Here is a 26,134-nt window from a genome sequence, read left to right as displayed (position 1 = left end):
GGTAAGACTTGTCACAGGTATACACGAGAAGCGGAGGAACGTACGACGTGAGCGGATTTACGTACCTTATCTAGGCTTTTCCTAAATACAAGGAACACCCGTTTTCTTGCTGTCTCGCGCTACGTCTTCTTGATATTTCTTATCCATCTTGAAGGCGCTATTTACCTCTAGTTATCAGTGAGGCCCTGGAGGTTCCTCGAGCATGAGCTAATCCTCCTTCAGAGGTTGAGGGAATGATAGGCAGAGATATTTGTAGATTCTTTGCTGAGAACCATCTGCATGGTATTCTAGAGATTCTGCTCGGTCTGCCTTCACTGTATGCGAGAATGACTTTCTCCAGCTCTTTGCGGCATGTGTTGCTGGTGATCGTTTTGTGTGCTTTGGCCTACTCACATGTTGGATACGCCTGGTGTAAACCTGGCAATTGGGCCGGTTTGGGGCCATGTCCCTGGGCCGAACGTAATATATCTTCTTGGAAGTATATTTATTACACTTCATACATTGTTTTATTACAGTATACATTACTTGTTACCCAATAAATCATCACATTGTATTTAGGCCCGCACCCTTAGCCCCACCAGAGAGTTTTTGTTAGAGGACATCGGCTGAGCTAGGATATATGTTCGTTCGGGTTCTATGCCTGAAATGCAACAACTAACCAATCAATAGTTTGGTTAAGGAATCATAGCATTCACCTAATACTCGTGAAGATGAGACATCCATCGTCGCAAGAAGCTCACTCTCTCGGTTGAAGCCGCAATGGGTCCAGCCCCGAAAGATTCACCCAGCCACATCGTAGACTTGTTAGCAGCAGTCGACGGGGGGAAGTACGTCAGCCCCTCGCCATTAGGATTGCCGGTGCGGATGAAGTTAACCCAGTAGTCCGAGATGATCTGTTCAATTTCATAGTCGGTGGCATTCCAGGTCACATTCGAATAGTCCGAGTACGGAATGTTGTTGAATGTGTACCAGAGTTCAGCACCGTGGTAAGCACCCGCGGACTCATCCTCAGCAGGCGCTTTCGTAAAGTAGTACACGAACACATCGCTTTTTGCACCACCAGCAGCCCAATCAGCAGCCCATTCCCATGTTCCGACACGGGCAATATCTCGGAGTACCTCGTCACTCATGTCGACAGCTGCAGTATTACTGTCGGCAGGGTAGAGAGAGAAGAATTCTGATGAGTAATTCTGGAAGACCTCTGTGAACAAAGTCTTATACTCAGAGGCAGTCGAGGCACCTCCATTGTTCTCATCCTTGTTGTTTCCTGTCAGAATAGGCACATCCGCATGGGCATTCAAAGACAAGGATTTTCCATAACCGTGACGGAGTACGTAGCCATCAATAACAGGACGCCAGCGAGGGGGTCCAGAGTACAGGTCCACAAAGGTAGTTCCATCATAGAAGTCAGCCTGCGTCAACTGGCCTTCAGCGATCAAATCCGCCATAGGAAGAGCCCGCAATTCAGCAATAGAAGAGACGTTCATAGTGCTCAAGAACTCAACACCGAAATTCTCAGCCACATCTTTGGTATTGTAACTCGTAGCCACACTTCCAGTAGCTGGATCGCGCGGACCGCGAGCACCACTCTCCGAAATAACACCATTGATAAGTCCACTGCTAAGAGGACTCCACATCATGTCGAGGGCACTCGCCGATCCAGCAGACTGGCCACCAACAACAACCTGGCTGGAATTTCCACCAAAGTACCCAATATTCTCCTGGACCCACTGGAGCGCAAACAGCTGATCCAAGATACCATAGTTTCCGGAGCTGTTGTGTCCAGACTCAGCCGAGAGCTCCGGATGAGCAAGGAAACCGAAAGCACCGAGACGGTAGTTGATTGTGACGACGATAACATCCTTGGAAGCAAGACCGGTACCGTCATACGTAATCACATCGCCTGAACCACCCTCGAATCGACCGCCAAAAATCCACACGTAAACAGGCAGCTTCTTGGCCTGGATTTGGCTGAGAGAGGTGGTGTCGTAGGTGGGGCTCCAGATGTTCAGGTACAAGCAATCTTCACTAGTAGAGTTCTTGCCGCTAGAGAAGATACCGGCTGGAGAGTAGGGTTGGGCACACTGGGGGCTGAATTTTGTTGCATTCAGTGTCCCATTCCAAGAGGAGGGCTTCGTGGGAGGAGTCCATCTCTTTGATCCAGTTGGTGGAGCAGCAAATGGAATTCCCTTGTAGACAGTAACATTTGGCCGGAAGGGTGATGCTTGACCTTGGACGGCGCCATAGTTTGTCTTGATGACTGGGAAGTCAGTAGCGACTACCAGAGCTGGTGCAACGACGAGAAGCTTGAGTAGGTTCAACATGAGAGCGTGAAGAGCACATAAGCTGGTCTTCTCGGATTGAATCATGGCCCGGGGAGGATGGGTTTACAAGGCAGTATTTATGCAAACCTGTAGGCGAATATTTCTACTCAGATAATTAAAACGTCAGACCACCCGGGGCCAAGATTTTATGGGTTTTCTTGTTAGTCTAGTTCCTTCACACTACTGCTTCATAACACCGGAATAGCCCTAAGTGTAGATCATGCCCTATATGGACGACGTAATAAAAGGGACGCGCAAGCCAGCGAGGGTAGAAGCTATGTATGAAGGAACAGGACGGCAGGGTGTACATACTAACATGAAAAGATCCACAGACCCACTAGTTACTGGCAATTTTTGCAATTAATCTCGTCAGGGGCACATAGCCATGCCGAGGGCCCTATTCGGGCCGTGGTGGGCTTTCCCTAACTAAGTAATCTAGTCCGAAAAGTTTCACTTTTTTACATGCCGCAGGGCCAAGGCCCACTAGCTACGTACGTAGTTCTCCACGGTGATGCATGTAATTACGTGTCAAATAGCTTCCGGGGTTTTAGTAGGAAACTTGTGAATTACGTTATTAGTAGAGTGGGGTTTTGTCCTAACCTCCCTATCGTCCTCCGCACATAGGCTATAAATTAGAGTGCGCCATAACCCGCGCCACCCCGAACCTAACATATTTAGGTGGGTCCTTATCTTAGTATTATTTATAAAGTATTAGTCTAAATTTTTAGGTATTCAATTTATAATAAAGGCCTCTTTCTATAACTATACATTCTAAAATAGAAGATGTAGCGTATTAATAGGATCTATTATCTATTAGTAAAGTAGACAGTTTTACTAAATAGGAGTAAAAGCTAATCATATAGAATAGAACTAATATAAAATAAAATAGAAAGAGTGTTGGAAGTGGCAGAGTAGGCGGGTAAGCGGATAGAGATAATATAGAGAGAACAAATGAATGTCTCAGGGTCCTTGGCCCTCCCAAGGGCAAATACTTAATCCTACTACACGTACTACCCTTCCGTAGAGGTAGGCTACTACTGCAGCGTTGTAGCTCACCCCTAATAGTAAGAGATATAATATAGGAGAGAGAGGGAGAGACAGAGAGAAGATAATATAAGAAAATCCCCTGGTCTATCTTTTAGGAGAGAGAAAGGGTAGTGGTAGGTAAATTGAGATGAAAGCTCTTATTTAATTCAGTCTAGGTTATGAGCTGTATTTATGGACAGAAAGTGAGGCATTTTTCTCTGGTGTCAACAACATCATGATGAATCAACGGCATCGTAGAGGATGTCAGAAAGTGAGGGGTAGGCCTAATAACGAGGTTATGTAGGTTGGTAATGAGAGAAAGCATAGTAAATACTGAAGTGAGAGATAGGTGAGAAATAAATGAGAGAGAATTGGAAAATCAGACGAAAGACGATAAGAGATGGTAGAACGGGAACCTCCATGTTGAATTGGAAGCTCTGGGTGAATGCATATAAAAATGCATACACCTAAAATCCTGAAAACTATTTATTAGGGAGGCACCTATAGCGTCAATGTCGGAATGCGATTAGGATAATGAGCCTAAGAGGGACAGAACCTAGATTAACTTCCCTGTGTATCTCATTACGGAGTTCTGATACGGGGTGTATAGAATTTACACTTGTAGTTAGCTACTTTCGGTGGTTCTACTAGCGGACATGATCTGACATAGACGCGTAAGTAGGTTACGGTGTACGTCTATGTACACAGTACATGGCCGCGATCATATCACCGATCGGCTTACGCATTCAGGTTAGTCAATACGGAGCGTTAAACGGGAATGAGTTAGCTTCGGGTTTGCCTGTAGATCAGTCGCGGCTTTAGTTCCCCGATTCGGCTGAAGTTACGAAACGGCGGACTTCGACGAAGACTTGTGTGCTCTCTCTGGTCCAAGTGTGTGCTATTTGGTTGGTGAGGTGGAGCGCTACGCGCGTTGCGAAGAGTAAACAGGAATCTAAAGGAACATATCCTGATGTAGCCTGGAGCGCATTTACTACGTGTGGTAGTGTCTCTCAGTCCATGTCTGCGTTGACAGAATTGCACTGCCCGGGCGGCTTGAGGCCATCCTGGATTGGTAAGTCATGTCTGCTGATCTAAAGGAAGAGGCGCCCCATGGAATAGATACGGTCAAATGGAGATATCAAGTAGGTAGTTACTCTATGAGGCGGAAGACTCTTCCGGCGCTAACATGCCTCGTCGGCACCCATACTTTCAAGATGGGACAGGAAGGCATCCGAGGGCTCAGCTGGCATTGTATATTATGTGTAAATTACGTGATGTGCGGGAAAAGCAAAAGAAAATCCTTTACTCAAGCTCGAACCTGCGCCCTATAAAGGAGCAAACAAAAAAAAATAGTGGTAGCGGCCGGGCGGAGCGGGCAGTTCGGTAGGGTGGACGACTCGGTACTGAACTACGTTAATATTGTTTCTGGGAAAGCGAGCAAGGGGGAATCTATCTTTTTTAGTTCAGACGCGTCAGCACGGGTGGGTTGGTCGATCCCCGGCTACTACTAACCAAACCTGCTACTTGCTACTTGCAAAGGGCGTTTCCTTGTCGTTTTTTTGACGTATGTGCTTCTGCCTTCATCTTTCTCGCGGCTTTTCCCTTTCCGTTGTGTCCGAACGGTTTCATCTCTCATATTCAGTCCCAAGAATCAAGAAACCAAACATGGTCTACCTTAAAAAAGCTGGGTCTGTTGCCCTGGCCGCACTGGTCGGCTGGACTTCCGCATTTGACACAGTGCTAAAACCAGAACTGGTCGATTTGACTCAGGGAGGGCTGGTCGGGGGCTTATATCGGCCGGCCAACCCCGGACCGAAAGCAGGTAATCATCTTCCCGAATGGTCTTTGCGGTATGAACTGACTGAGCGAGAGCAGAGATTGCGGTATTCGTCACGCATCTTCAGTCTGACTATCTCTCCTTTTCTGCTTGTACGGAGCTGCCGGCTCGAGGCTACACGGCTTTTTGCGCCGATGGCCCTGAGAGCAAATACCCGACGCAGACGGATGTCGATTTTGAGGACACGATGCAAAATGTCGCTGCAGGCGTGGAGTACTTACGCAATCGGACAGATATCATCAGCAAGGTAGTTCTGTTCGGACACAGCGGCGGCGGCGCCGAGATGTCTGCCTACCAGAACATCGCCGAGAATGGCATGTCAGCGTGTAATGGATCGGAAAAGCTCCTCCCTTGCTCCCCCGCAATGGACGACCTTCCCGCGGCGGACGGGATCATGCTGATCGACGCCAATTATGGCATGTCGACCATGATGCTCTTGAGCTTTGGTGCCGAGATCGAAAATGAGAATACCGGCATGAAGACTGATTTCAATCTCAGTGTCTACAATCCCGCCAATGGCTTCAATGACTCTGGAATCAGCAATTACACTCCGGAATTCGTCCGGGCTTTCCAGTCCGGCATTGCGCACCGCATGCAGCGCATCGTGAAGCACGCTCAACAGACTAGGGCTATAATCAAGGCCGGCAATGGAACTTTCATCGACGACGAGGACCTGTACATTCCCGACGCCAACTACGGAGTCGAGGACAACAAGTTGTTCCCGCAGGACACCCGCTTCCTGTCACGCACCGTCTACCCTTGGCCGCTCCTGCACAAGGACGAGTCGATCACCACCGAAATCATCCATAGCGTCCGTGTGCCCACCAACTTCGGACCGTCCGTAGCTCAATTGTACGGGTCTGGCGCCGCCAAGACGTCCATCGTGCGGTTCTTAGGCGCCTTCGGCATGCGGATCGACGACGATTTCTCCTACAACGAGACCAGCTTCACCGGGATCCAGTGGAACTCGAGTCACATGGTGCCAATCCAGGCGGTGCCGGGGATCAAGGTGCCCCTGCTCACCATGGGCATGACCGGCCACTGGGAGTATCTTAACGCGGAGAAGATCCGCCTCAACTCCGGCAGCAACGACACGACCATCTGCTTTGTTGAAGGCGCCACGCATACGATCAACACGTGCACAGCATGCGAGACGTATCCCGGCGAGTACGGCAATACAACCTTGACTGCGTACAATTTCATGGCTAAGTGGCTCGGGGCGGATGGCCGCTTCCTCTAAGGAGCTTTCTGTTGGATTGGATCCTATAACGGGTTGGACCCGCTTTCTACTACATGGCCCTGCTATATAGCCTTTCCCTCACTTGCCTCTATCCGCTTCGTTCTGCCACTACTGCTTAAGTTCTACCACCGCCCTTGCTTATTACTTCAACTACACATAATAGCCTTTCTAACGCTCAGCTAGTAAGGGATTGTAAGGGTTTCTTGTGGTCTTTACAGATCGTGAGCAGCACCAGAATTAGAACCTTCGTTTGGATCTACAAAAGAGATTTAAGTAGCGTAGGAAGGGGTTCGGGTGAAGAAGAGCGCCTGAAGAGTAAAGCGGCAAGGGCAGTTGTCCCAACGAATCACAGAAAACGGGTGAACAAAAAACATACAACAGCAGGGATTCGCTGGTGGTCACCCACCCAACTACTAACCTGCCGGCGTGTGGCTTAAGTATGGCTGAGCGGACGGGAAGCCCTGTTCTCCACACCCTGTGGTCGTATGTGCTCATTGTCTCCTGAGAAATGAATATAAGCTATGAAGTACTTATTGAGAGCTGCTTTTATTGTCGCGCGATGAGGGGTGAGAAGCTGGGGGAGAGCGGGTGATTCTCACCCTCCGTCGCGCGATCACCGCAGTGGCCCTCTCAGCTGGGCTCAGAAACAGTGTTGTTGGTCTACCTATAAGGGATATTCAGATAAATCCCTTAACTTTCTGGTTCCACTGTGATTAGTTGTTAGCATTATTAAAAGTTGGTATGGTGTATGGATTTTTGCCTGATAAAGCATAAAATTATCTAAATAGGTTAGACTAAGAATAGGCCAATCCATAAACCCATGGGCCAAAAGTTCAAACCCAAATCCAACCCACCCAAACTGCCAGGTCTAGTCAAATCCACTCGTATGACCCCTTTAGGAGAGGAATTTACTCGGAAAACCTATACCATAATATCTGTTATTACACAGTCTACCAATTAGGATATTATCTATAGGACTTGAGAGGTGTAAAAGAGTGTATTCTGTAGCTATCCCCAAGATAATAGTACTAAATAATATACGAGTTCTAGGTGGTCGATGGGGGTGAAGTTTCCGCAGCGGGATGGACCAATTCTGGTTCGTGAGGCGTTTTTCCAGCTACAATATTTATAAGCGTAGGTTTGAAACTCATATGTGGTAGTGAGGAGAACCGTCAATTTATTGCCTCGTCTTCTCAGTTATCTTTATAAGATAGACCTTTCGTGAATCGCACCCCATTACAATTGAAGACCCCAATACGGCCGAGCACCATGGTCTGAACTCTTCTGGGAGCCAAAGTAAATTACTACCATGCCAGGTTATCCACCGCTTGTCTTTGCTTATTCCTGGGCCCACGCAGTCGTTATTTTCAAAAGGATTTGGGCCCTTTTCACACATTTCACCATACCTCCTTGCAAGGAATCCTAAATGACCTAAAGTTTCTAGATCTTGGCGAGAAAAAGGAACTCGTTCACTTAAAAAACCGATGTTAACTTCCAGATTACCGTGACGTTCTTCGGTATCGTATTTTCGTGTATCATTTAATGTGCGTATTTCAAAGGTTTCCTTATGGGGTTCTAAGGAGCCATATTCGTATGACAAATTGTTCTGGGGACCACTTCCGTTTTGATCCTCAAGCGCCTGATGAATATTGAATGTATCAATCGACCAGATGCGAACTGTTTTGTCATCTGAGGCCGATGCAATGCGATTCGACTCGTTCGATAATGAGACTGAGGTCACACCGCGACGATGCCCATGAAGTGCCTGCTGCAACTCATTGGTACGTGTCGACCAGACCCGTATTGACATATCGAGTGAAGCCGAAGTGAGGAACGTAGAGTCACGCGAGAGTGTTACTGAGGTAACAGCTCCTTTATGACCATTTAATGTAAATGCGAGATCACCAGTATCGGCTGTCCAGAGTCGAACTGTACAATCGTATGAACCCGATGCGATAATCTTTGAGTCATGCGAGAATACAACTGACGTTACAAGGCTGTTATGGCCATTAAGGATGCGCTGCAGCTCGCCTGTACTAGTCGACCAGATGCGAATTGTCTTGTCATCTGAAGCAGATGCAATGAGCTCCGAGTTGTGTGAAAATGCGACTGAATTAACAGTGTCCTGGTGCCCCTCCAACACTTTTTGCAGCTCACCTGTATCGGCAGACCAAATTCGGACCAAATTGTCATTGGAGGCTGATACAATAAGTTTTGAGTCATGTGAAAATACGGCTGATAAAACGACATCGCTGTGCTGAAGTATTCTCCGTAGTTCGCCCGTCGCGGTCGACCAGATCCGAGCCGTCTGGTCATCTGAAGCTGAAGCAACAAGTTCTGAATTATGCGAAAAAACAACCGACCTGACAGGTTTTCCGTGGCCCTTGAGTGTACGATGCAGCTCACCAGAGCTAGCCGACCAAATTCGGACTATTCTGTCCTTAGACCCAGACAAAATGAAGTTCGAGTCGTGGGAGAAATTGACCGAGGTAACTGAGTCTTTGTGTCTGTCAAGGGTCAATTCATATTGGCTCCATCCACTGTCAGCTCCATCAGGAAGAATGGAAATCCAGTTAGGATGCTCTCTCAAGAACGAGTTTTTCACAACGCTTGTTTCTGGGGCAAATATGAGGGCTGAAAAGTACACCTGCAACGGCGCTAAGTTGATTGCCGATGCGTAGGCAAGCAAAAAGTGGCGAGAATCAGTTAAAAAAATTTTCAGTCTGGCATCTCCTTGTGTCTGCCGCTTATATGTTAGCTTATGTGCTGTGCAATCGAGCCAGTAAAAACTTACTTCGAGCAAAGACAGTAATGTCTCTATACAGGAGATGCCTTCTGAGATCCTACCCAGAATGCTCAAAGCCTCGACCCAATGGAGAAAATGATCAAGAAGGAATTTATGGACCAGGGTAATGTCGCAGATGTATTGACATCCTTCCTTGAGGTGGTACGTCCAAAAAAGGCAAGCGTATTGAAGTTCAGCGGGAAAGCGTTCTTTTATTAGGTCGGGGTCGATTCCTGAGCGGGATGCTCCCGCCCATTTCAATTCACAACTGTCTTTTGAAAGGCGGTCGTTCATTACCCGGAGACAGTGTGTGGCTAGCTCTTGGTGAACTTGCTTCTGGTCTACCAAAAAGGGATTGTGAATTTGATTTTCGGAATCCAGCAGAAAGTCGCGAAAGGAAAGGTGGAATAGGCGCACAGGAGAGTTAGGTGTCATGGGGATAACCAGAACCGAGTGAAGCAGATCGAGTCTATCATCGATAATGACTTGAGATATGTCTAGGAGCGCCGCTAAAGCATGCGTGGAGAGCGGGTTTGCGAGAAGAATCATTGAGCCAACAATACTTCGAACATGCTCAATCGTTGTATATCTTTCGTGAATGGATAATCCAGCGAGCTGTTGCTCTAAGATAGGGAGATATGTAACCTCAAGCTTAGTACCAAGGCTTTTTGTTTTGTGTTCCAGAATCATGTTAAGTTTTCCCTGCGGGCTCCCAGTTTTCCGATCTGCAAGGAAGCGGCACACAGTCGCAGCAACGATAAAAAGAGGATCGGCCATGTCCACGATATTGTGAATATCAGAAGGGACAGGCCAACTTGCTGAAAGTCTTCGATTCTCGGTCACGGAAGCATTAAACTGATTCCGAATTTCTTTGAACTCGTACTCCAGAAAAATCTTTATGTCATTCTTAATGACATGGGAAGGAACTTCGTCAAGGGTCAAGTCTCGATATGCCCCATTAACAGTGTTCAATCCGAGACGAATCGGCAGCTCGAGTCTGCTGGTGGTTAAAAATCGTAGTCGCAAATTTCGCGTGGTTCTTGGACTGCAGAATAGTTCAATCAAAAGTTTGATATCGTCTTCGTCGTTACACTCATCCAACGCATCAACAACGATGATGAGTGAAGGTTGATTCTCTATGGTGTGGGCTTTCGATAATGGGTCGAGAATCAGTTTGTTGAATTGTTCTCGTATCGACTTCTGAGTGATCCTGGGATCCATTCTGACAGCATCTTTGACATATGGCACTAGGGCGGGTTGATTTTCTACAAGCTGTGTGGTAATCGTAGTAACAAGTCTAAGTGCTTTACCTCGATCGCCTTCGCCTCTTCTGAAGAAGAAGCTAGCAGCGAGAATACCGAGCGTCGCAAAAGAACGAGCAGCAGTACGGGCTATTGTCGACTTTCCTGTGCCAGCCTTTCCACTCAGCAACAGCATGGGATCAGCACGGCAATCCTCGCTCCATTGAGATATTTTCTGTAGAATATCGACTCGAGTCTGCGGGTGGCATGTAGGATTGTGTGCTTCTGCATGGGAATCAAAGCCGGCCCCCTCGGCAACTTGAAGGTTCCCAATGATAATATTTTGATCAAGAAGAGATGTGTTGCTATCGAGTTGTAGAAGAAGGTTTCTAAATAAATGCCAGGTGAGCAAGTGCTACAAATAGTCAATTGCCAAATACATACGCTTGGTCGATCTGCAAAGCTGTCGATATGGCTTGTGTGCATCTTTCAAGGTCTCCGGTCAATTTTTCTATCTTCCCTGCTTTGAATGGCCATGTGAAAGCATGATATCGGATACGACCGATAGCCGTCTGTGTCCCACTCCGGTTGAATTCGCGCTCGAGTTCCTGAAGCCGTGCTTGAATATCTCGGAAATGGACATGTAACTTGTGAGACGTCTTTAGTCTCTCGTTATTCTGTTCTTCGAGGAGCTGTTGGGCAGCTTTGGAGATCTCAGCCACATAGTGGAGCTGGATATGTAGTCGACTGATGTCATCTCTCGCGCTTTTCACCTTATTACCGTACTGGCCAAGTAACAAGACTATTTGGCTAGTCAACTGAATGACTGCTATAACACTGGCGGCCACACCTAATTCTGCCATGTCCTAGCAGAAAAATGGGCCTAGCGCCTGGATTGTTGGTGATGGATCTTCGTGTTAGGGAAGTTGCGGGCCAGGATATTGCAAGCGGGGTAAAACTGTCTACCCCACCTTCTTTTTTCTGACTAGCGCAAATCTGAGTTGGTTCCCAGATGGTGCGACTTCTGTTCATGTAATTTTGACAACGATTTCTCATAAGAGCGTTGCTTCGTCACCAGTCCAGAATACAACGCCCTTGCATAGCCCCAAAGATATCGTCCTGCGAAAATCGATTCTTGACTTAAGGGTTAATAAAATGCCCCAAAGTGCCGAACGAGATGGTAAGTGTATGTGTTTCTTATTCTTATTCTTCTTTCCTTCTTTTGACTTAAATTTTCCTCCCAACCGATCCTAATAACCTATTTATGGGGTGCAGGAACCACCGACCCTTTCGAGTCGGATATGGATGAGGGAGAACCGATGTTAAAAACACGCGCAGTCCAGATGACAGTACCTCCAGATCCCACTGGGGAGCCCGTCTTAAAGATATATTTGGGAGAACCCGGTGCTTCGGATATCATACAAAAAATGACAGGTGTTGAGTTACATGTGGTAGGTAATGTGCGGCATGTTTGTCTGCAGAATGGTATCAGGGTGGTTCCAAGGCCTTCCATGCGCATCAATGGCTTCACTGAGAAGGGTATTGATGAAGTATTACCACCATTGCCAAGCCCTTTATTAGCAACTGCGCTTAGATCAGGGACTTTGTACAAGAAAGAAAGGGCGGGAGAGTCATTTTCGCGCTCAAGTGTATCATTCATCGTTCCAGCAGAGCACGATGCTGATATTATCATGGAGCTTACACTGGGTCGCGAGTGGGGTGATAAGATCCAAAAGACGCTTTTTACATGAATCTGCGCTTTAATTCATGTGCGCCGGTACCTGGCATCTCGATTGCTTTGAGAAACCAACATTTATAAAAAGAAAATGTCAAAAAACTATTTTGATCGCTTAGATGACAAAGCCGTGAAAGTAAAATATATTCTAGTACTACATATATGACTCAGAGAGACCATTCATCCTGACACTGATTAACCGCATTAAGAGCGCGATGTATGACAATCGGTTCGATGATTACATGATTCGCTCACATCCCGATCTGACCAATGAGGATTCGAGGCCTCTACTTAGGAACCATAGTCGGTCAAGCGCGGTCTTTTCCTTCTTCAACGTCGATATTCTTGTATCTTGACTGATAGACACAGGGAAAAAATGAAGATCTGACGAGGATAGTATTCGTAGGAGGATCTATGCAGCCTATTATATAGGCTGCCTAGGCGGGAGTGCTATTCACTCCCGCCACTAGTGAATGACTGGCCTAATGCCATACTCGATCATTGACACCGTATTCTCGCTTTCTCTCGTATCATTACGCGTTCTAGCAATGGCTATCAGTATGATTTTCTATACGGGCCTTAATCAGGCCTGGATGTCATAGATTGGTATAGTTAGGCCTCAGGCATAAAAGCCCTTTATATTGACCCTGGTCGAGAGGGTTCTATGTAATTAAAGCCCTAGGTAATATACCTACTAATCCCACACATAGACCTTCGCAAAGCCCAAGTAGTTATCGCCTTCTGTATGCGGATGATTTGTCGCGCGGGCACCGCGGCGGCGGCCTTAGGGAAAACGATATCCGGACCAATAGCCAGCTTTATACACCACGTCGCTTTCTAACTAAAGAAGAAGAAGAAGAAGAGGAAGAAGAAGAAAACCTCAGAGAAAGAGAAAGATTAAAAAAACGGGGCAGCTCAAAAGACAACACAGAGATTTGAGGTACCGAAGTATGCCATGGACTTGACATCTACAGCTTCAAACTTTTGCATGTCCCTTTTTAGAGAACCACCCCCTTATTCCAGACGTCCACTGCGCAGAGAACAAACCCACAGCACGCCAGTTTGTAGTAGCCCTGGTCTGCCAAAAAAATCTACACCCCCTTTATCAACAAATGACGCATTTGACTTCAGGAATTTCGCGAATACAGCACAAGCCCGAGCGGCTTGATTCGTGCAGTGTTGTAGATGATAGTTTTAGTATACCTAAGCTTACCCCTGTCATTTATGGTTAATCCCTCCACCTGTGGATACAGACTGGTTAGACTAAAGGTTAATAATCATAGTAGTAAATGTATTCTCTATCATAAATATACTGAGTCACATAGCCCAAGTTATGATGAATGTTGAGCTCCGTAATTCTCCATAAATTCCTTGTCTATTTCCTCGCAGCACCTGAGTATCCTGCTTGCCAGGCCAATTACCTTGCTTGTATTAGAAGTAGATATGACACTTTTCATGAAATCCAATCCAGAGGCCAGTGCATCGGTAAAGGGAACAGTAATATTTTGACCAGACTCATCCACTCGCTTCATCATATTGTCTATGTCTTGAAAGTGCTCTTGAGATGCGGCTAACATGGGAAGCCTCCGGTTGATATCCAGCTGGTTGTCGTGCATTAGACTCTCTGTGTCAAGTCGCAGCATTTCACCGGACTCAGAGTTTAGATTTGGTGGGATTTCCGCTATTCGTCGGTGTAGCCGTCGAATGGCAAGGGCCATCTTATCGTTGAGAAAGTCTATCATGGCCCTCTCTCTAGCGTTTGTTTCGTAGAGTCGTATCATCTCAAGTAGATGATATTCTCCAGCTGTCATTTCTGGCTGGGGGTGTTTCGATCTTTGCTGCCGTTCAACGGCAAAAGAATAGATCTGGAAAATACTCGGAGAGAGGAGATGGCCCTTTTCGAGATCCTCGGCTTTCTCGAACTTTCTCGGAAACTCGCGGCGAAGATTATTGATGAATTGCGTATACCAGAAGTCGAACCTGTCCAGTTGTTTCCGCAGCCAGGCCTGGGTAATCAATCGTACAAGCTTATGCATGGTAAAGGATTTGCTACTGATCATGGTGACGAGGGCGAAATCTCTCAAAACGCCGATATTGACGGCGAACTCTTGATCTGAGTCTTCCATTTCTGAGTGTGATCTTTTCTTGTTGTTGCTTTCCAACCCCGTCTGTTGCGTGGAGCTTTTCGGTGGCACCTTGAGAACGCATTCTGGGATTTCGTTGCGATCGAAAAAGCACATCAATGATAATAAATCCGCGGCAGGAGGGTGTACTCGCGCAATGTGATCGAATGAAAGTTGCCACGTCGTTGCGATGGAGTTCTCTGCCTCCCAGTCTCTATTGAGTGAGTCCTCCTCGGGTACTTCATGTTCTAAGAGCATGACGGCACTATGATCGCTGTTGAGGAATTTCTCAAGATACTGAGAGACTGAGCAACGTGGTGAAAAATAAGAAATGAACCCGGCTGCTTGACAAATGGCCAATGGCAAGAAGCCTAGTTCTCTGACAAGTCTCTTTGAAGTGTCTAGGTTGCTGACTTTTGTTTCATGCCCAGGCAGTAGAAGTTTCTTGTGCAGAAGATCAATAGCCTCAGACTCTAGTAGGGGCTTGATCTGAATCAGGTTCCTGCGAGCAACAATCTTCACAACGGCTTTTTCATTCCGACCAGTCACAACGACTGCACCACGGGTTTTTGGGATATAGTTGAGCAAGGGCTTGCGCGGCTTCTCTTGCGTTGGTGGGTCGGGTGCCGGGCGCTCACGAAGGAATCGATCGTCATCAACGTTATCGAGTATGATCACCCACTTGCCACTTTCTTCACTATTGAGCCATGCCTCAACTAACTCGAATACATTCGCTCCGGGATCTCCCTGGCCCTGGATTCCTGTTCGAGTCGCAATCTCTTCCAAACTCAGCTTGAATCGGGCAGCACTCCCTGCATAGATCCAGAAGACCCATATCTGCGAATTGTGAAGCCGGAGTCGATATGAGGCTTCGACGGCCAGTTGGGACTTCCTACTGCTTGTTCAATACGACTGGTATCCTGGGAAGAGATGTGGACTTCAGCAGATCACATACCCAACACCCCCAATCCCGGCTAAACCTATTCTTGCTCCTGGCTGAGATAATCCCTCGTTTATTCGCACAATAATTTCTGACCGATCGACAAAATCTGGGTCTCTAGGAAATGGAACCATCGATGATGGACTTGGACGAGCCTTCTCACGGCCTTCGCTCATATTGTTAGCTTAGCAAGAATTGCCGGTGGGCCTCACGGACATCCCTTGGGCGGAAACCCGGCTCGTCATACCTGTGAAAACGGCCGATATGTTTCCGCTATTTTGTCCAACTGCAAGGCCGAAGTTGGAACCATGAAATGAGCTCGAGTTTGAGGCCATACTTCCTGGGTAATACAGCATGAACGTGCGAGAAGCCAGTGGGTCGAATAGAGGAGACAAAGCGGAGATGATTAGCAGAATCCATGGGCATTTCTAAATCAACAGTATTCTCCACTCATCCCCCGTAATCGGCTTAGCGTAGTACACCGTACATTCATCCTTTGTATTTATCATTGCTATAGCCACGTGATGGTTTTTAGAAGGTATTATAATAAAAAGATGGTTAACATGATATTAACAAGGATTTTTGACCAAAACATAAATCCTAGCCATTTTGAAAAAACCCCCCCCGATTCCCCTACGGCCAACTTATGAGACCCCTACCACGTTTTGTAATTCTCACCCTTCCTAGCTGGTTCTCACCCCTTTCTTACCTCTCGTCATCGTTCTCAAAAGTTCTCCCCCATATCACCCACACTCACCCTAAATTAATTTAGGTTGCTGTTTTAAAGAAATTTGGGTGATTAGGGCTAAGTGAGAATTGGCCGCGTTCTATATGTGGCTTAAGTACGGCTGAGCAGACGGGAAGCCCTGTTCTCCACACCCTATAGTCGTATGTACTTAGGGATTAATTGAACAGATTCATGAATGCAAAAAAGAGTGTACCTAGGGGAATTGGGCAACAAGATGCACCCTATCCAAAACATCGACCATCGCCTGCACAAAGGGGAACTTGAAATCCGGAGCATCGAGAAACCCATAGCTCTCATTGAAGCAGTAGTGAACGATACTATCGGACGTGATACAACCCTACATCCAATCCAAACGCAGGACTTGGCCTATTCCCTGGTATTCCTTGCGAAGGCGAGCACAGAGCGTGTTGGCAGAGAGGGATATCTCTCGTTCCTTGGATTGTTGACTCCTCTTTTCATACCACATCGGCTACAATGGCATTCATGCTGCTTCTCCCCTTCCTGGCCGTCTACCTGGCCCTCTTGGCCCTGTATCGTCTTTACTGGAGCCTGATTGCCCATATCCCCGGACCGAGACTGGCCTGTCTGACTGGATGTGGCAGGCCACCTTCCCTCTCTTCTGACGACGTTGAAGACCGAAACTCGTTGGTGGCGATTCTAAGTCCAACTATGAACCCAGTCTTCCAGTTCCACGATGTATGTTCCGTTCGGTCAACTTTCACCCAATGCATTCTAATTTTAACAGTACAAAATAGAGGTGCAAATCCGTCATGTAACCTCGCGGCAGAACAACCGCCACAAGACGGTCGTGTAAAAGACTGTCTTCCACGAGATCCTCCACTCAAACCTGGATCCATGATTAGGTGTAAGATTGAGTGAACATGACTAACAATACTAAGAATGAAACATCCTCCGAAGTGGAATAATCTATCTCTGATCATTTTATACCAACATTGGGATTATCCTCATACCCGATCGGGAATGACCCAAGGCTGCCCCTTTGTTCTCTTCTGTTTCTTTTTTTTTTTTTTCCTCATTTGTCACATGTCGGTTGAGGAGAGCGTCGGCGGTATCGTAAAGGTAATCGACGAAGGGACGAGGGAGTCGGTTGGTGGGCAGCTGCGCATGTGGGATGGATCTCATGTCCCTTGGTAAGGGGAAAGTATTAGAGTCATCTTTGCATGACTCTTTGTTTACTCCTATGATCTAGATATCTTTCTCGCTCTGAGCTAGTCTTCTCACTTTGAATACATCACACAGATATATTGCTTTGCCCGAGGTGCCTTCCATCGTAGATCCCATCAGAAAGGACAATTAAAATTTGAAGCACTGGTTTGGTACATTTCTAGTCCTATCAACACGCTTTGTCTAGTCTTTCCCTCTAAGATCGACACATACGCCCGTTGTCAGCCACCGTCCACACATCATTGCCCACGCCACTGTGCGCGTAGAACAGATTCTCCGGGTCGTTGTTTTTCTTGATGGCGCGCAAACGGTCGTAGTTGGCGCTGTAGAAATCCTCCTTCCCATAGGTTGGGTAGCGTGCCCTGCAGTGTGGCGCCGCTCAACCACTTAAATTAGTGGAAATCTCAAAAACCACTGCTGCAGTTCTTCATATTAAGCAACCTGAAAGGGAAAGGAATATAGGGCTTTGAAAGCCTAACTAATTCCAACTGTCGGCGAGAGCACCTCCTGGAAGGAATGCCTGTACCGCAACATTCCCATTGTGATATAGCCGTAGGTACGAGCAAATAGAAGGACTTTCCACTCTGGCTCTAAGTTCAATCCACCATATACTGCGACTTGCTTTGCGGTACCATAGATACAGCAACAAAAGCGCTACAGGGTCCCTTTTCCGGAGCATGTCTTCAAATGCGCCATTGATACTGCGCCAGAAAAGTTGAATTTGACCCGTTGTGACCTCGCTATCCGGGAGGTCCAGCGTCTGGGATAATGCGTGCGCGGCATGGAAATACGGATTGTCTTTCACCGTAGATGATACTTTGAGCAGACATACGGCAGCCAAGGCCCGTGGTATACCGTCTATGCCCCTCTCTGGCAAGGGGGAATGCATAAGAGCAAAGGTCGCCGCCATCACGCGGAAAAGACTCTCCGATCGTAGCGGGTTCACTATATGCCACAGTGACATTTTACCCTTGCTCATACGTAACCAATCCAAGTCAGAGTGGCCAGAGATCTTCATAGGCCACGATTCTTCCGGCGTGTATGCATCAGGGGACGAAAAGGCCAATATAGTCAGAGCAGCCGCAGTGCCCCAGATTGGATCCTTATCTTTCGCTTCAATCGGTTCCCTTAACCGCTTACTGAGAAGAGCTGTGCTCTGAGACCAGTGATAACACTCTTCTAGACTGCGACGACAGCCAAATGAGCTATTCAGATGGCGGTCGTATGTAAGCGCCACTGCCAGAGAGGCGTGCATTAAAAAAGGGTGCTGTAAGCCATATATTAGCCGAGCTCGGGCCTATAAGGTATAATCATGCTTTGATTCTATCTCATGGTGACAGAATCCACATAATAAAACTTACGGCGAAGGCTAGTTTCAGGAGCTTGCGATTGACGTGTATCATATTAGGATCGTCTGGGGTAATGAGACTTCGTCCAAGATATCGGGTGATGAAATCCTGACACTTTGCGTTCAATTGATAGGATGTGGATTCGTCCGCCGTCCAGACAGCACTGGTAACCGGGGGTTGAAGCTCCCCTGTTTCACGAACCGCCAATCGCCTCCCTGTCTCAGGGGCGATGGGTTGTAGATCGGGAATATTAGACATGAAGTTGCATAATACGCCGAAGGAACTACATCTATTGCAATGTGGTTTGCCTTCGTCGCACTAAGAGGCCAAGGAAATTCGTTTAGCCAAGCACCGGTCTCGGAAAGCCGAGAGCCACCCACCTTGAGTTTTCTGAGCTTGCAATTTCGGCAGCCAAATCTCGACCTCCGAAGGGTCCTACGCTCTCGGACCTCCCTTGGACCAGCCGAGGCCATACTCATCTTATTGTGAGGGATTTTTCGAGCTCAAAATGGATTCAATGCCGAGGAGATGCGTAGCAGGTGGAATCGGTCATGGTCGAAGGATACTAGTTCCACGTCGTCACACCCACCCATACGCTAACCTCCGTTCGGAAACCCACCTTCCACGCTAGCCATTTCTCGGATGCTGAGGTCTCGGATTGGCTGCGAGTTCTGCCCTGGCGCTCCCGTCATCTATAATCAACAGCAGGCCGCATGGGACGGGCCGTCATTACATCAAGGAGTAAGTGGTTGGAAATAATAGCATAAGGGTATAAAAAGAAGCTCATTCCTCAATATCCTAGGAAGAGTGGCTATTGTCTATGACATCGGAATCATAAAACTTTGACTTGAACACCAGCTATTTTCACATATAGCCCTCCACCTCGAAATCTTTGACAACTTCGACTTACACAAAAGACCAAATGGCCACCCACCTCGCCGCTGTCTCCCCGGCCAAAGGCCAACCCTTCGAGCTCCAAAGGCGCCCCACTCCAAAGCCAGGACCAGACGAGCTCCTAATCGCTGTCAAATCCATAGCCCTCAACCCAGCAGACGCCTACATGCGTGACCAAGGCCTCTTCATACCCACGTACCCCACAGTCATTGGCTTCGACATGTCGGGGTTAGTTCTCGAGGTCGGCGAAAACGTCCCCACCGGTTCTACCGACAATGATCTAGCCCCCTCCTTCCGACCGGGTATCACCCGCGTCGCCGCCTACGCCGCCTCCGTCTGGAAGTCCTGCGATCCAGACTACGGCATATTTCAGGAGCGGTGCCTCGTTCCCTGGCAGCATGCTGTGCCCGTTCCAGATGAGGGCATGTCTTGGAACCATGCGGCAACCTTGCCCGTCGCCGTCGTGACATCTCTGAACACATGGGATGCCATGGGGATCCCCCGAATGGGAGAAGCCGCCGCTGCTGCTCCAGTCTTGGTTTACTCTACAAACACGGAAAAAAGAGATGCTCTCCTAATCTGGGGTGCCTCCTCTAGCGTCGGCACCATGGGCGTGCAAACAGGCCGGCTGCTGCGGGAAGATCCCAACTCTTCTTTCGCAGCCGTTTACGCCACGGCCGGCTCGGCGAATAAGGGGTATGTGGGTTCACTGGGTGCGGACCGCGTGTTCGACTATAAAGACTCACAAGTTGTGGATGCGATCGTTTCGGCGGCCAAGGAGGACGGGTTAGTGATCCGGCATTGTTTTCTTGCTACCGGGCAGCTGGCACCATGTCAGGCTGTGCTGAAGTCATTCCTCGAAGAATATCAAGAAGGGAAGATGACCAAACCGGCGAAGATTGGGTCGGCACCCGTAATTCCTTCGGATGCGGAGGTCGTGAACGGGGTGGAGACGATATTTGTGATGCCGTCGAATGTGGAGGGGGAGAGAGTAGAGCAGTTCCGATACTGGATTGGGACATGGCTGAGAAAGAACCTGGCCAACGGGACCATCAGGCCGAGTCCGGAGCCGAGCGTCGTGGGAGAGGGTTTAGGGGCTATCAATGCTGGGTTGGACAGACTGCTCCGGGGGGTAAGTTGTCAGAAGTTGATTGTTGAGGTTGCGGAGTGAGAGTGTCTGAGGCGTTGACACAGGGTACAGAAAAGATTCCCATGCAAAGTTTCGTATCTTGAATTGCAATCAAAGGTAGACTATGATGGGAACGCATACTCAACAGCTATTACTGTGCTAGTTTAGACCTACTCAGACCTTCTTTCGGAATTCATAGTAGCTAATATATGACTTCGGTGTCTAGCGGATATTCTTTGTGACCTAACTATGAATTCCCTATCTCGACGATGAAAACATCATGATATAAAGATGCCGATCTTGGACAAATGACAAGCGAGATTCTAATTCTACGCTTATCCATCGCTCTATCGCCCGAAATATGGTATATGATAGCTAGGAGAATACTTCTGATATCGCATTTAACTTTTTCGACAACGGTGACCTTTTCTGTGGTGCAGAGTGGGTTGGCCCCTCTCACCTTGGGGGCGAGAATTCTCATCCTGTTCTCACCCCGTACTCACCACTCTCACTCCAGTCTCCAGATTTCTCACCTATATCACCTATACTCACCCTAGGGTAGCTTGCATTGCTGGTTTAGAAGTTCAGGGCTCTTTGAGAATTGATCATGCAGAACATATGGCTTAAGTACGGCTGAGCGGACGGGAAGCCCTATTCTCCATACCCTATGGTCGTATGTACTGAGTTCCCCAGGTCAATAAAATATATTCTACTTTGAGGAATAAATAGGGTGAACATAGGGTGAGCGCCGCTTTAGCGTCGCGCGACGCGGGTGAGAAAGGAGAGTGCGCAATAGATAACAGCGCTATCAAGTCAAATGAAAGGACCGCGTGGATGTTTTGTCACATATGTAAATCTGCCCAGCCACCTTCATGCGAGAGTCTGTAACAATCGTAAATTACGAAAGAGGCCGGTTATTCTTCAAAGTTCTAACTTCATCGAGAGCGTATCCGCAAGCGCTGGCTTCCTATCATTCCGGATGTCACCGCGTAGCATATATAATTTCCTCTTAGTTACAAAACTGAATGGCAAATTCATATTCTCATGGAAATCTCCAATACCTAGGTCCGTATCCATCTCGCTCGACTGATGCCATCTTTGAAAAGCCCTGGTTGCTTGGCAGCTTCTTTCCGCTGAGCACTATCGCTTAATCACGGCTTCCGTCGGTCTGATATCTCAAACGCGGCCAGGGAGACAATCACAGCTAGTGTGAGGCCTTGTGCATACACCCGAGCCTGTACTATTTTCTGTTTGCCAGTCAAGTACGGGTTCCGACCAACTAGAATGAAGGAACCGACCATACTGGCAACAAATGTAGCACCAGCAATTTTGTATTTCTGTTCCCTGACCCAGTTGAAGAGATTGTGCGGTTTATCCCGTGATAGTTGAGTTTCGGTGCTTGGATACACCTGCGTCTGCTGCGACTTGGGAACCTCGGAGCTTGGAGGGGCGGTATCTATGAAATCTTGGTTAGTAATCTTTTAGTCTTGAAGGATGAGGCAGAATCACACACTTTCCATGATGAATTTTTACTTGGTCGAGAGGTCATTGGCATTCAAACGACCGCTGAGTGGTGTTGAACACAGACTTTCTTCCGCAATTTCGGTGCGTTTAAAATTCACGCGGTGGAGCCGGCACTAATTGCAATCGACAAGAAGACACGCAGACCATCAAAGTCATTTTTTATGACATTCATCGTGAAAAGCCGGAATATTTCGGTAGAAGAATTTGATTCGAGACTCAAACTTACGGACCAGGGCAAGTGAGCCTCAATGGCGACGAGCGAACAGTTATTTCATAGCTCTCTCTTCGAATCCGACTGATAGGATCAATCTCCGCCAGATATCAAACTCCCGACATTCGGGCCGCATCGGGCTTTAAATCACGAGTATATTCTTTAGCCCAACCTTTTTGGTGCCAGATCGATCATAGGTTCCGGCTACCCACAATTAACATAACCCGAGCGCAGAATCCGATTCGCTCATATTACGGAGATGAACTCCTTCTCGGGCCGCGGCAATATCTCGGAGCCGAGTGCGAGCAATGATTCGCTGTACCAAATCGCGAAAATACTCGAGAGGTTTCCCAAGGTTTATTGCATAGACAGCACTCCTGATGAAAATGCGGCAGCAGAATTTACCGACTTTATGGTCGAGCCTGAATATTGGAACCGAGATATGACGACACCATCAATGATCTCATTTTGCATATGTCCAGAAGCCATATACTCAATGAGTGCGACGGGCACAGCGCCTTTACATGAAGATCTCCACATCCTTAGCTATTCACAGTTCCGGAGAGGAAGTAAGATGGAACGTGGGCAATGGGAACTGCTTTCTTCATGTAAAGCGCGACTGGATGCTATACCCCTGGAGATATACCTATTGATCTTGGAGAAAGTAAGTGGCTCGTTTGGTGAACAGCGCCTTTCTGACATGCAAAGATACAACATCCTGAGGATTTGAAGAACTTATGCCTCGCTTCCCGGGGACTCTACCGTGTTACACTCGTGAAACTCTATGAACATGTCACTCTCAGGCTAGATGGGTCCTTTTCACGATTCGATATCGAAGAATCATTACAGGGTCGGATGGGGAAAAGCAGCCTTCAATTTGTAAAACACCTTTCTATTGCAGGCCCTTTAATCCAATATCAGCAGTCACACATCCATTGTCACCATGGTCGCGTTGGCTGGGCCTTGAATTGGCAGCAATCGGCCAGTATCAAGCTGATCGCCACATATCTCAAGCCTCTATTGAGAATGATACCGAAAAACAGTCTGGAGACTATTAGGTACTGATTTTCAACTTGCTCTTTGTCTTCTGCTTCTGACTTCTTGCAGCTGGGATCTAAATGCTTGCATGCCAGATACTGTTCTGGAAATTTTCTCATCCTGCCAAACTTCAATTCGCACCATTTCTTTCCCAAGTAAGAATTTCTGTTGTTTCGGACCAACTCGAGAGCGCCGTGTCGCTTTTTTACAGTTTCAAAGCCTTCAAGACATATCATGCCTTTGCGCCGATAAGGATGATATAGGCCTTGTTCAGGCGTGCGTGGCGGCGAACTCGAGTCACCTCAGAAGCCTGAGCATTTCATTTGACGGCACATCAAGACTCCCAGTGTTTTGGATCCAGCTGTTCACAGTATCTAGGTATTCTATCCCTCGGTGACTTCTCCGCCACACTAAGAATTTGGACTGAATGCTAAGCGCCTTAGGTTCCCGGTATTGCGCAGCCTATGCATCCGAGAGGCTCTGCTGCCCAAAGAACCTCATCTCTTCCGAAGCGATATCTTTGACAAGCTTCACACCCTTAAACTTCAATATTGTGTTCATGCACCGGAGTTTCTGTCAGCTTTAGTGGATTTGGGACGACGAATACAGTTACGCTCGCTTGAACTGACTTTAAAGATATCAGATGCCGACGAAGCCTACGGACGAAACCTTGACAGATTTTTCCAGGCATGTCAAAGCATTCAGGAACTATACATTAACGTTAGTTACGAATCTGATACGTATAATCCTGTTTCTGGAAGTATTGCTACTCACTGCACTTCCCTGCGGCGATTGATATATCACGAGCGGATGAGAATTACTCTTGATAGGGCCGATGACTATGGATCTTACGAAGACGGAGATAACTACCAATGTCGGCTAGACTATCTTGATTTTGATATCGAGCCGGATCAAGACGTGACTCCTTTCGCTCGAAACAACTTCACCAAGCTGTTACAGAATGCACAGCTGAACTGCGTCGGGTTTTGTGAGCGGCCTGGCACTCTGGTATGTAATATCCTTCCAGTGCCTTGTCTTGAAGCCTTTCTTACTCGAGATCTGATATAGAAATCGCAACTCCAACTGGCCGGTATTGGTCAAGATTGGAAGCTATTGCATATCCGCACTTGTAGACCAATTGATCTGCAGAACCCGAAAGTCGCTAGGTGCCGGACTTTATGTGAGTTAGAATGTTATCTGGAGCTGTGTGTTGAGAGCCATAAGTAACCGGACCAGATCCATCCATCTTCGCCAACTTCCAGTATCCCGTGGTCCCATTGTCCACTAAAGAAGAAGTCTTGGAATTTGCTGAATGGGCATTCAGTTTACAAGGCCTGCGAAAGCTTCTTATTTTAGCATACGGCGATTTCACGGAGAGACAGGGAACCAATAGCTATCTCTTTTGCAGAGAACTCACTGAGGGGAATGGCAAGGGCTTCCGAATATTCTCAAGGAAAGATGAGTATCTCTGGGATTATATTCCTGGAGGAGCGACAATGCTCACCAGCTGCGCGGAAAATGCCGTTCCGTTCTAGATTGCGTTGCAGTGATTCGCCTATCTGCCAACCAGTTATATTATTCTTTATATAACCAAAGTGAACGCTTGATCGCCAGCTGTTGGCTTGGGTACAAAGTCTCCGGTCCTTGCAATGATAGGGGAAAAAAGGCGCGGTCGGAGCACTTCCGTTGTTGGCGGAACTATAAATGAGACAACTACCTCAACCAGGCTTTGACAGAAATTTTGTTTATTATCTGCGTTCATCCATACACATCCGCACCTCCCAATTGTCTTTCCAAGCTGCCCATTCTCATGGAAATATTTCTATTTCGGTGCCAATGTGAAGAGTTGTTTAGCGGGCACTGACCGCCTTCATTGGTACCTCCTCGTAGTCATTCGAACATAGAGAAATTATATAACGTAATGTATTAAGCGATGCTCATCTAAAGCAATAGGGGTTCACGCAAGTAATAGAACGCGTTCTATCTATCTTTTGCAATGCCAGATACTTTGGCCTTTCAAGGCATCAAAAGAGATTTCAATCACTGAAAGTATAGGCCCCTAATCCTTCTTGGTGTTCAAGAGGCCAATGTGCTCACGAATACTCCTCAACTCCTTCAATCGGTTCTCCTCACCCTCCTGCAGTAGCCGGAGATGCTCGGCCTTTAGTTGTTTGAATTCATCCTCCAATTTGTGATGCCAAGGGTACAGGACACAAACTTGAAAGCAAAATGCCGAGCTTGCGATCACAAAATTTGTCAGAGAAAAACCCCGAGTTATAATCATCGTGCTCGCCGGACGAGAAAGCGGAGCCGGGGAAGATAAAGTTGAATAAATTGGCTGCAGCTCGTTAGTAGGTGCTGACCGAAGGCAACCCTTTTGATTGTGACGACAAAATACCTAGGAGTCTGATGGGTTGACCTTGGATGAATAGGTCTTAGATCTTGAATCTAAAATATGTTCCACGGAAACGATGAAGGGATAAATCGTAAGATCTCAACTCGATATTAGGATCTAAAACAGAAGAAAGTACGAATTCAGGTATATACTCGTAAGTTTGGCTAGTCACGTGCGCCTAATTCCCCGAAATTCAGTATTTTATGTTGAAGTAATTATGGAAAAATTTTGACGTTTCCGACCATCAACCGCGCTAGCGTAAGGTCGACGAGCTTAATGGTTACTGGCTTGTTTGAACAGCTGTGTTGGCGGATATCATTAACAGCATAGTTGCACTTGCTAAAAGTTAGTCCCTTCTACTTTTTATCCTTTCTAGGTAAGATTCGAGGGTTATTGAAGGCCTACGGATA

At 47.3% G+C, this 26,134-nt stretch overlaps 8 protein-coding genes across 8 annotated transcripts; 2 read left to right on the top strand and 6 right to left on the bottom strand.

Annotated features, from left to right (window-relative positions):
• Positions 1–695: 695 nt before the first annotated feature.
• On the bottom strand, positions 696–2,369 carry N7498_000469 (carboxylesterase/lipase family protein; the record flags this gene model as incomplete). Its single annotated transcript, XM_058447532.1, has 1 exon — positions 696–2,369. One exon carries the CDS (start codon positions 2,367–2,369, stop codon positions 696–698), a length of 1,674 nt encoding a protein of 557 aa, XP_058312943.1.
• Positions 2,370–5,506: 3,137 nt separating this feature from the next.
• N7498_000468 (uncharacterized protein) lies at positions 5,507–6,313 on the bottom strand (the record flags this gene model as incomplete). Its single annotated transcript, XM_058447531.1, has 3 exons — positions 5,507–5,880; positions 5,938–6,015; positions 6,211–6,313. The coding sequence occupies 3 exons, from the start codon at positions 6,311–6,313 to the stop codon at positions 5,507–5,509; spliced, it is 555 nt and encodes a 184-aa protein (XP_058312942.1).
• A 1,160-nt stretch (positions 6,314–7,473) lies between these two features.
• N7498_000467 (NACHT and WD repeat domain-containing protein) lies at positions 7,474–11,316 on the bottom strand (the record flags this gene model as incomplete). Its single annotated transcript, XM_058447530.1, has 4 exons — positions 7,474–7,544; positions 7,931–9,167; positions 9,222–10,842; positions 10,898–11,316. The coding sequence occupies 4 exons, from the start codon at positions 11,314–11,316 to the stop codon at positions 7,474–7,476; spliced, it is 3,348 nt and encodes a 1,115-aa protein (XP_058312941.1).
• Positions 11,317–13,519: 2,203 nt separating this feature from the next.
• Positions 13,520–15,427, bottom strand: N7498_000466 (Tetratricopeptide-like helical; the record flags this gene model as incomplete). The annotated part of the gene is made up of 2 exons (XM_058447529.1): positions 13,520–15,203; positions 15,267–15,427. 2 exons carry the CDS (start codon positions 15,425–15,427, stop codon positions 13,520–13,522), a joined length of 1,845 nt encoding a protein of 614 aa, XP_058312940.1.
• Positions 15,428–16,473: 1,046 nt separating this feature from the next.
• Positions 16,474–16,775, top strand: N7498_000465 (uncharacterized protein; the record flags this gene model as incomplete). The annotated part of the gene is made up of 2 exons (XM_058447528.1): positions 16,474–16,695; positions 16,755–16,775. 2 exons carry the CDS (start codon positions 16,474–16,476, stop codon positions 16,773–16,775), a joined length of 243 nt encoding a protein of 80 aa, XP_058312939.1.
• Positions 16,776–17,662: 887 nt separating this feature from the next.
• On the bottom strand, positions 17,663–19,006 carry N7498_000464 (Zn(II)2Cys6 transcription factor domain-containing protein; the record flags this gene model as incomplete). The annotated part of the gene is made up of 3 exons (XM_058447527.1): positions 17,663–18,451; positions 18,546–18,851; positions 18,914–19,006. 3 exons carry the CDS (start codon positions 19,004–19,006, stop codon positions 17,663–17,665), a joined length of 1,188 nt encoding a protein of 395 aa, XP_058312938.1.
• A 449-nt stretch (positions 19,007–19,455) lies between these two features.
• On the top strand, positions 19,456–20,598 carry N7498_000463 (zinc-binding alcohol dehydrogenase family protein; the record flags this gene model as incomplete). The annotated part of the gene is made up of 1 exon (XM_058447526.1): positions 19,456–20,598. The coding sequence occupies one exon, from the start codon at positions 19,456–19,458 to the stop codon at positions 20,596–20,598; it is 1,143 nt and encodes a 380-aa protein (XP_058312937.1).
• A 1,109-nt stretch (positions 20,599–21,707) lies between these two features.
• On the bottom strand, positions 21,708–22,076 carry N7498_000462 (HIG1 domain-containing protein; the record flags this gene model as incomplete). Its single annotated transcript, XM_058447525.1, has 2 exons — positions 21,708–22,012; positions 22,070–22,076. 2 exons carry the CDS (start codon positions 22,074–22,076, stop codon positions 21,708–21,710), a joined length of 312 nt encoding a protein of 103 aa, XP_058312936.1.
• Between the last annotated feature and the right edge of the window lie 4,058 nt (positions 22,077–26,134).

Source organism: Penicillium cinerascens, assembly GCF_028974065.1.
Source record: "Penicillium cinerascens strain IBT 15544 chromosome Unknown contig_16_segment0_segment0, whole genome shotgun sequence".
Taxonomy (NCBI): Eukaryota; Fungi; Ascomycota; class Eurotiomycetes; order Eurotiales; family Aspergillaceae; genus Penicillium; species Penicillium cinerascens.
This window is presented reverse-complemented; position numbering and strand designations above follow the sequence as displayed.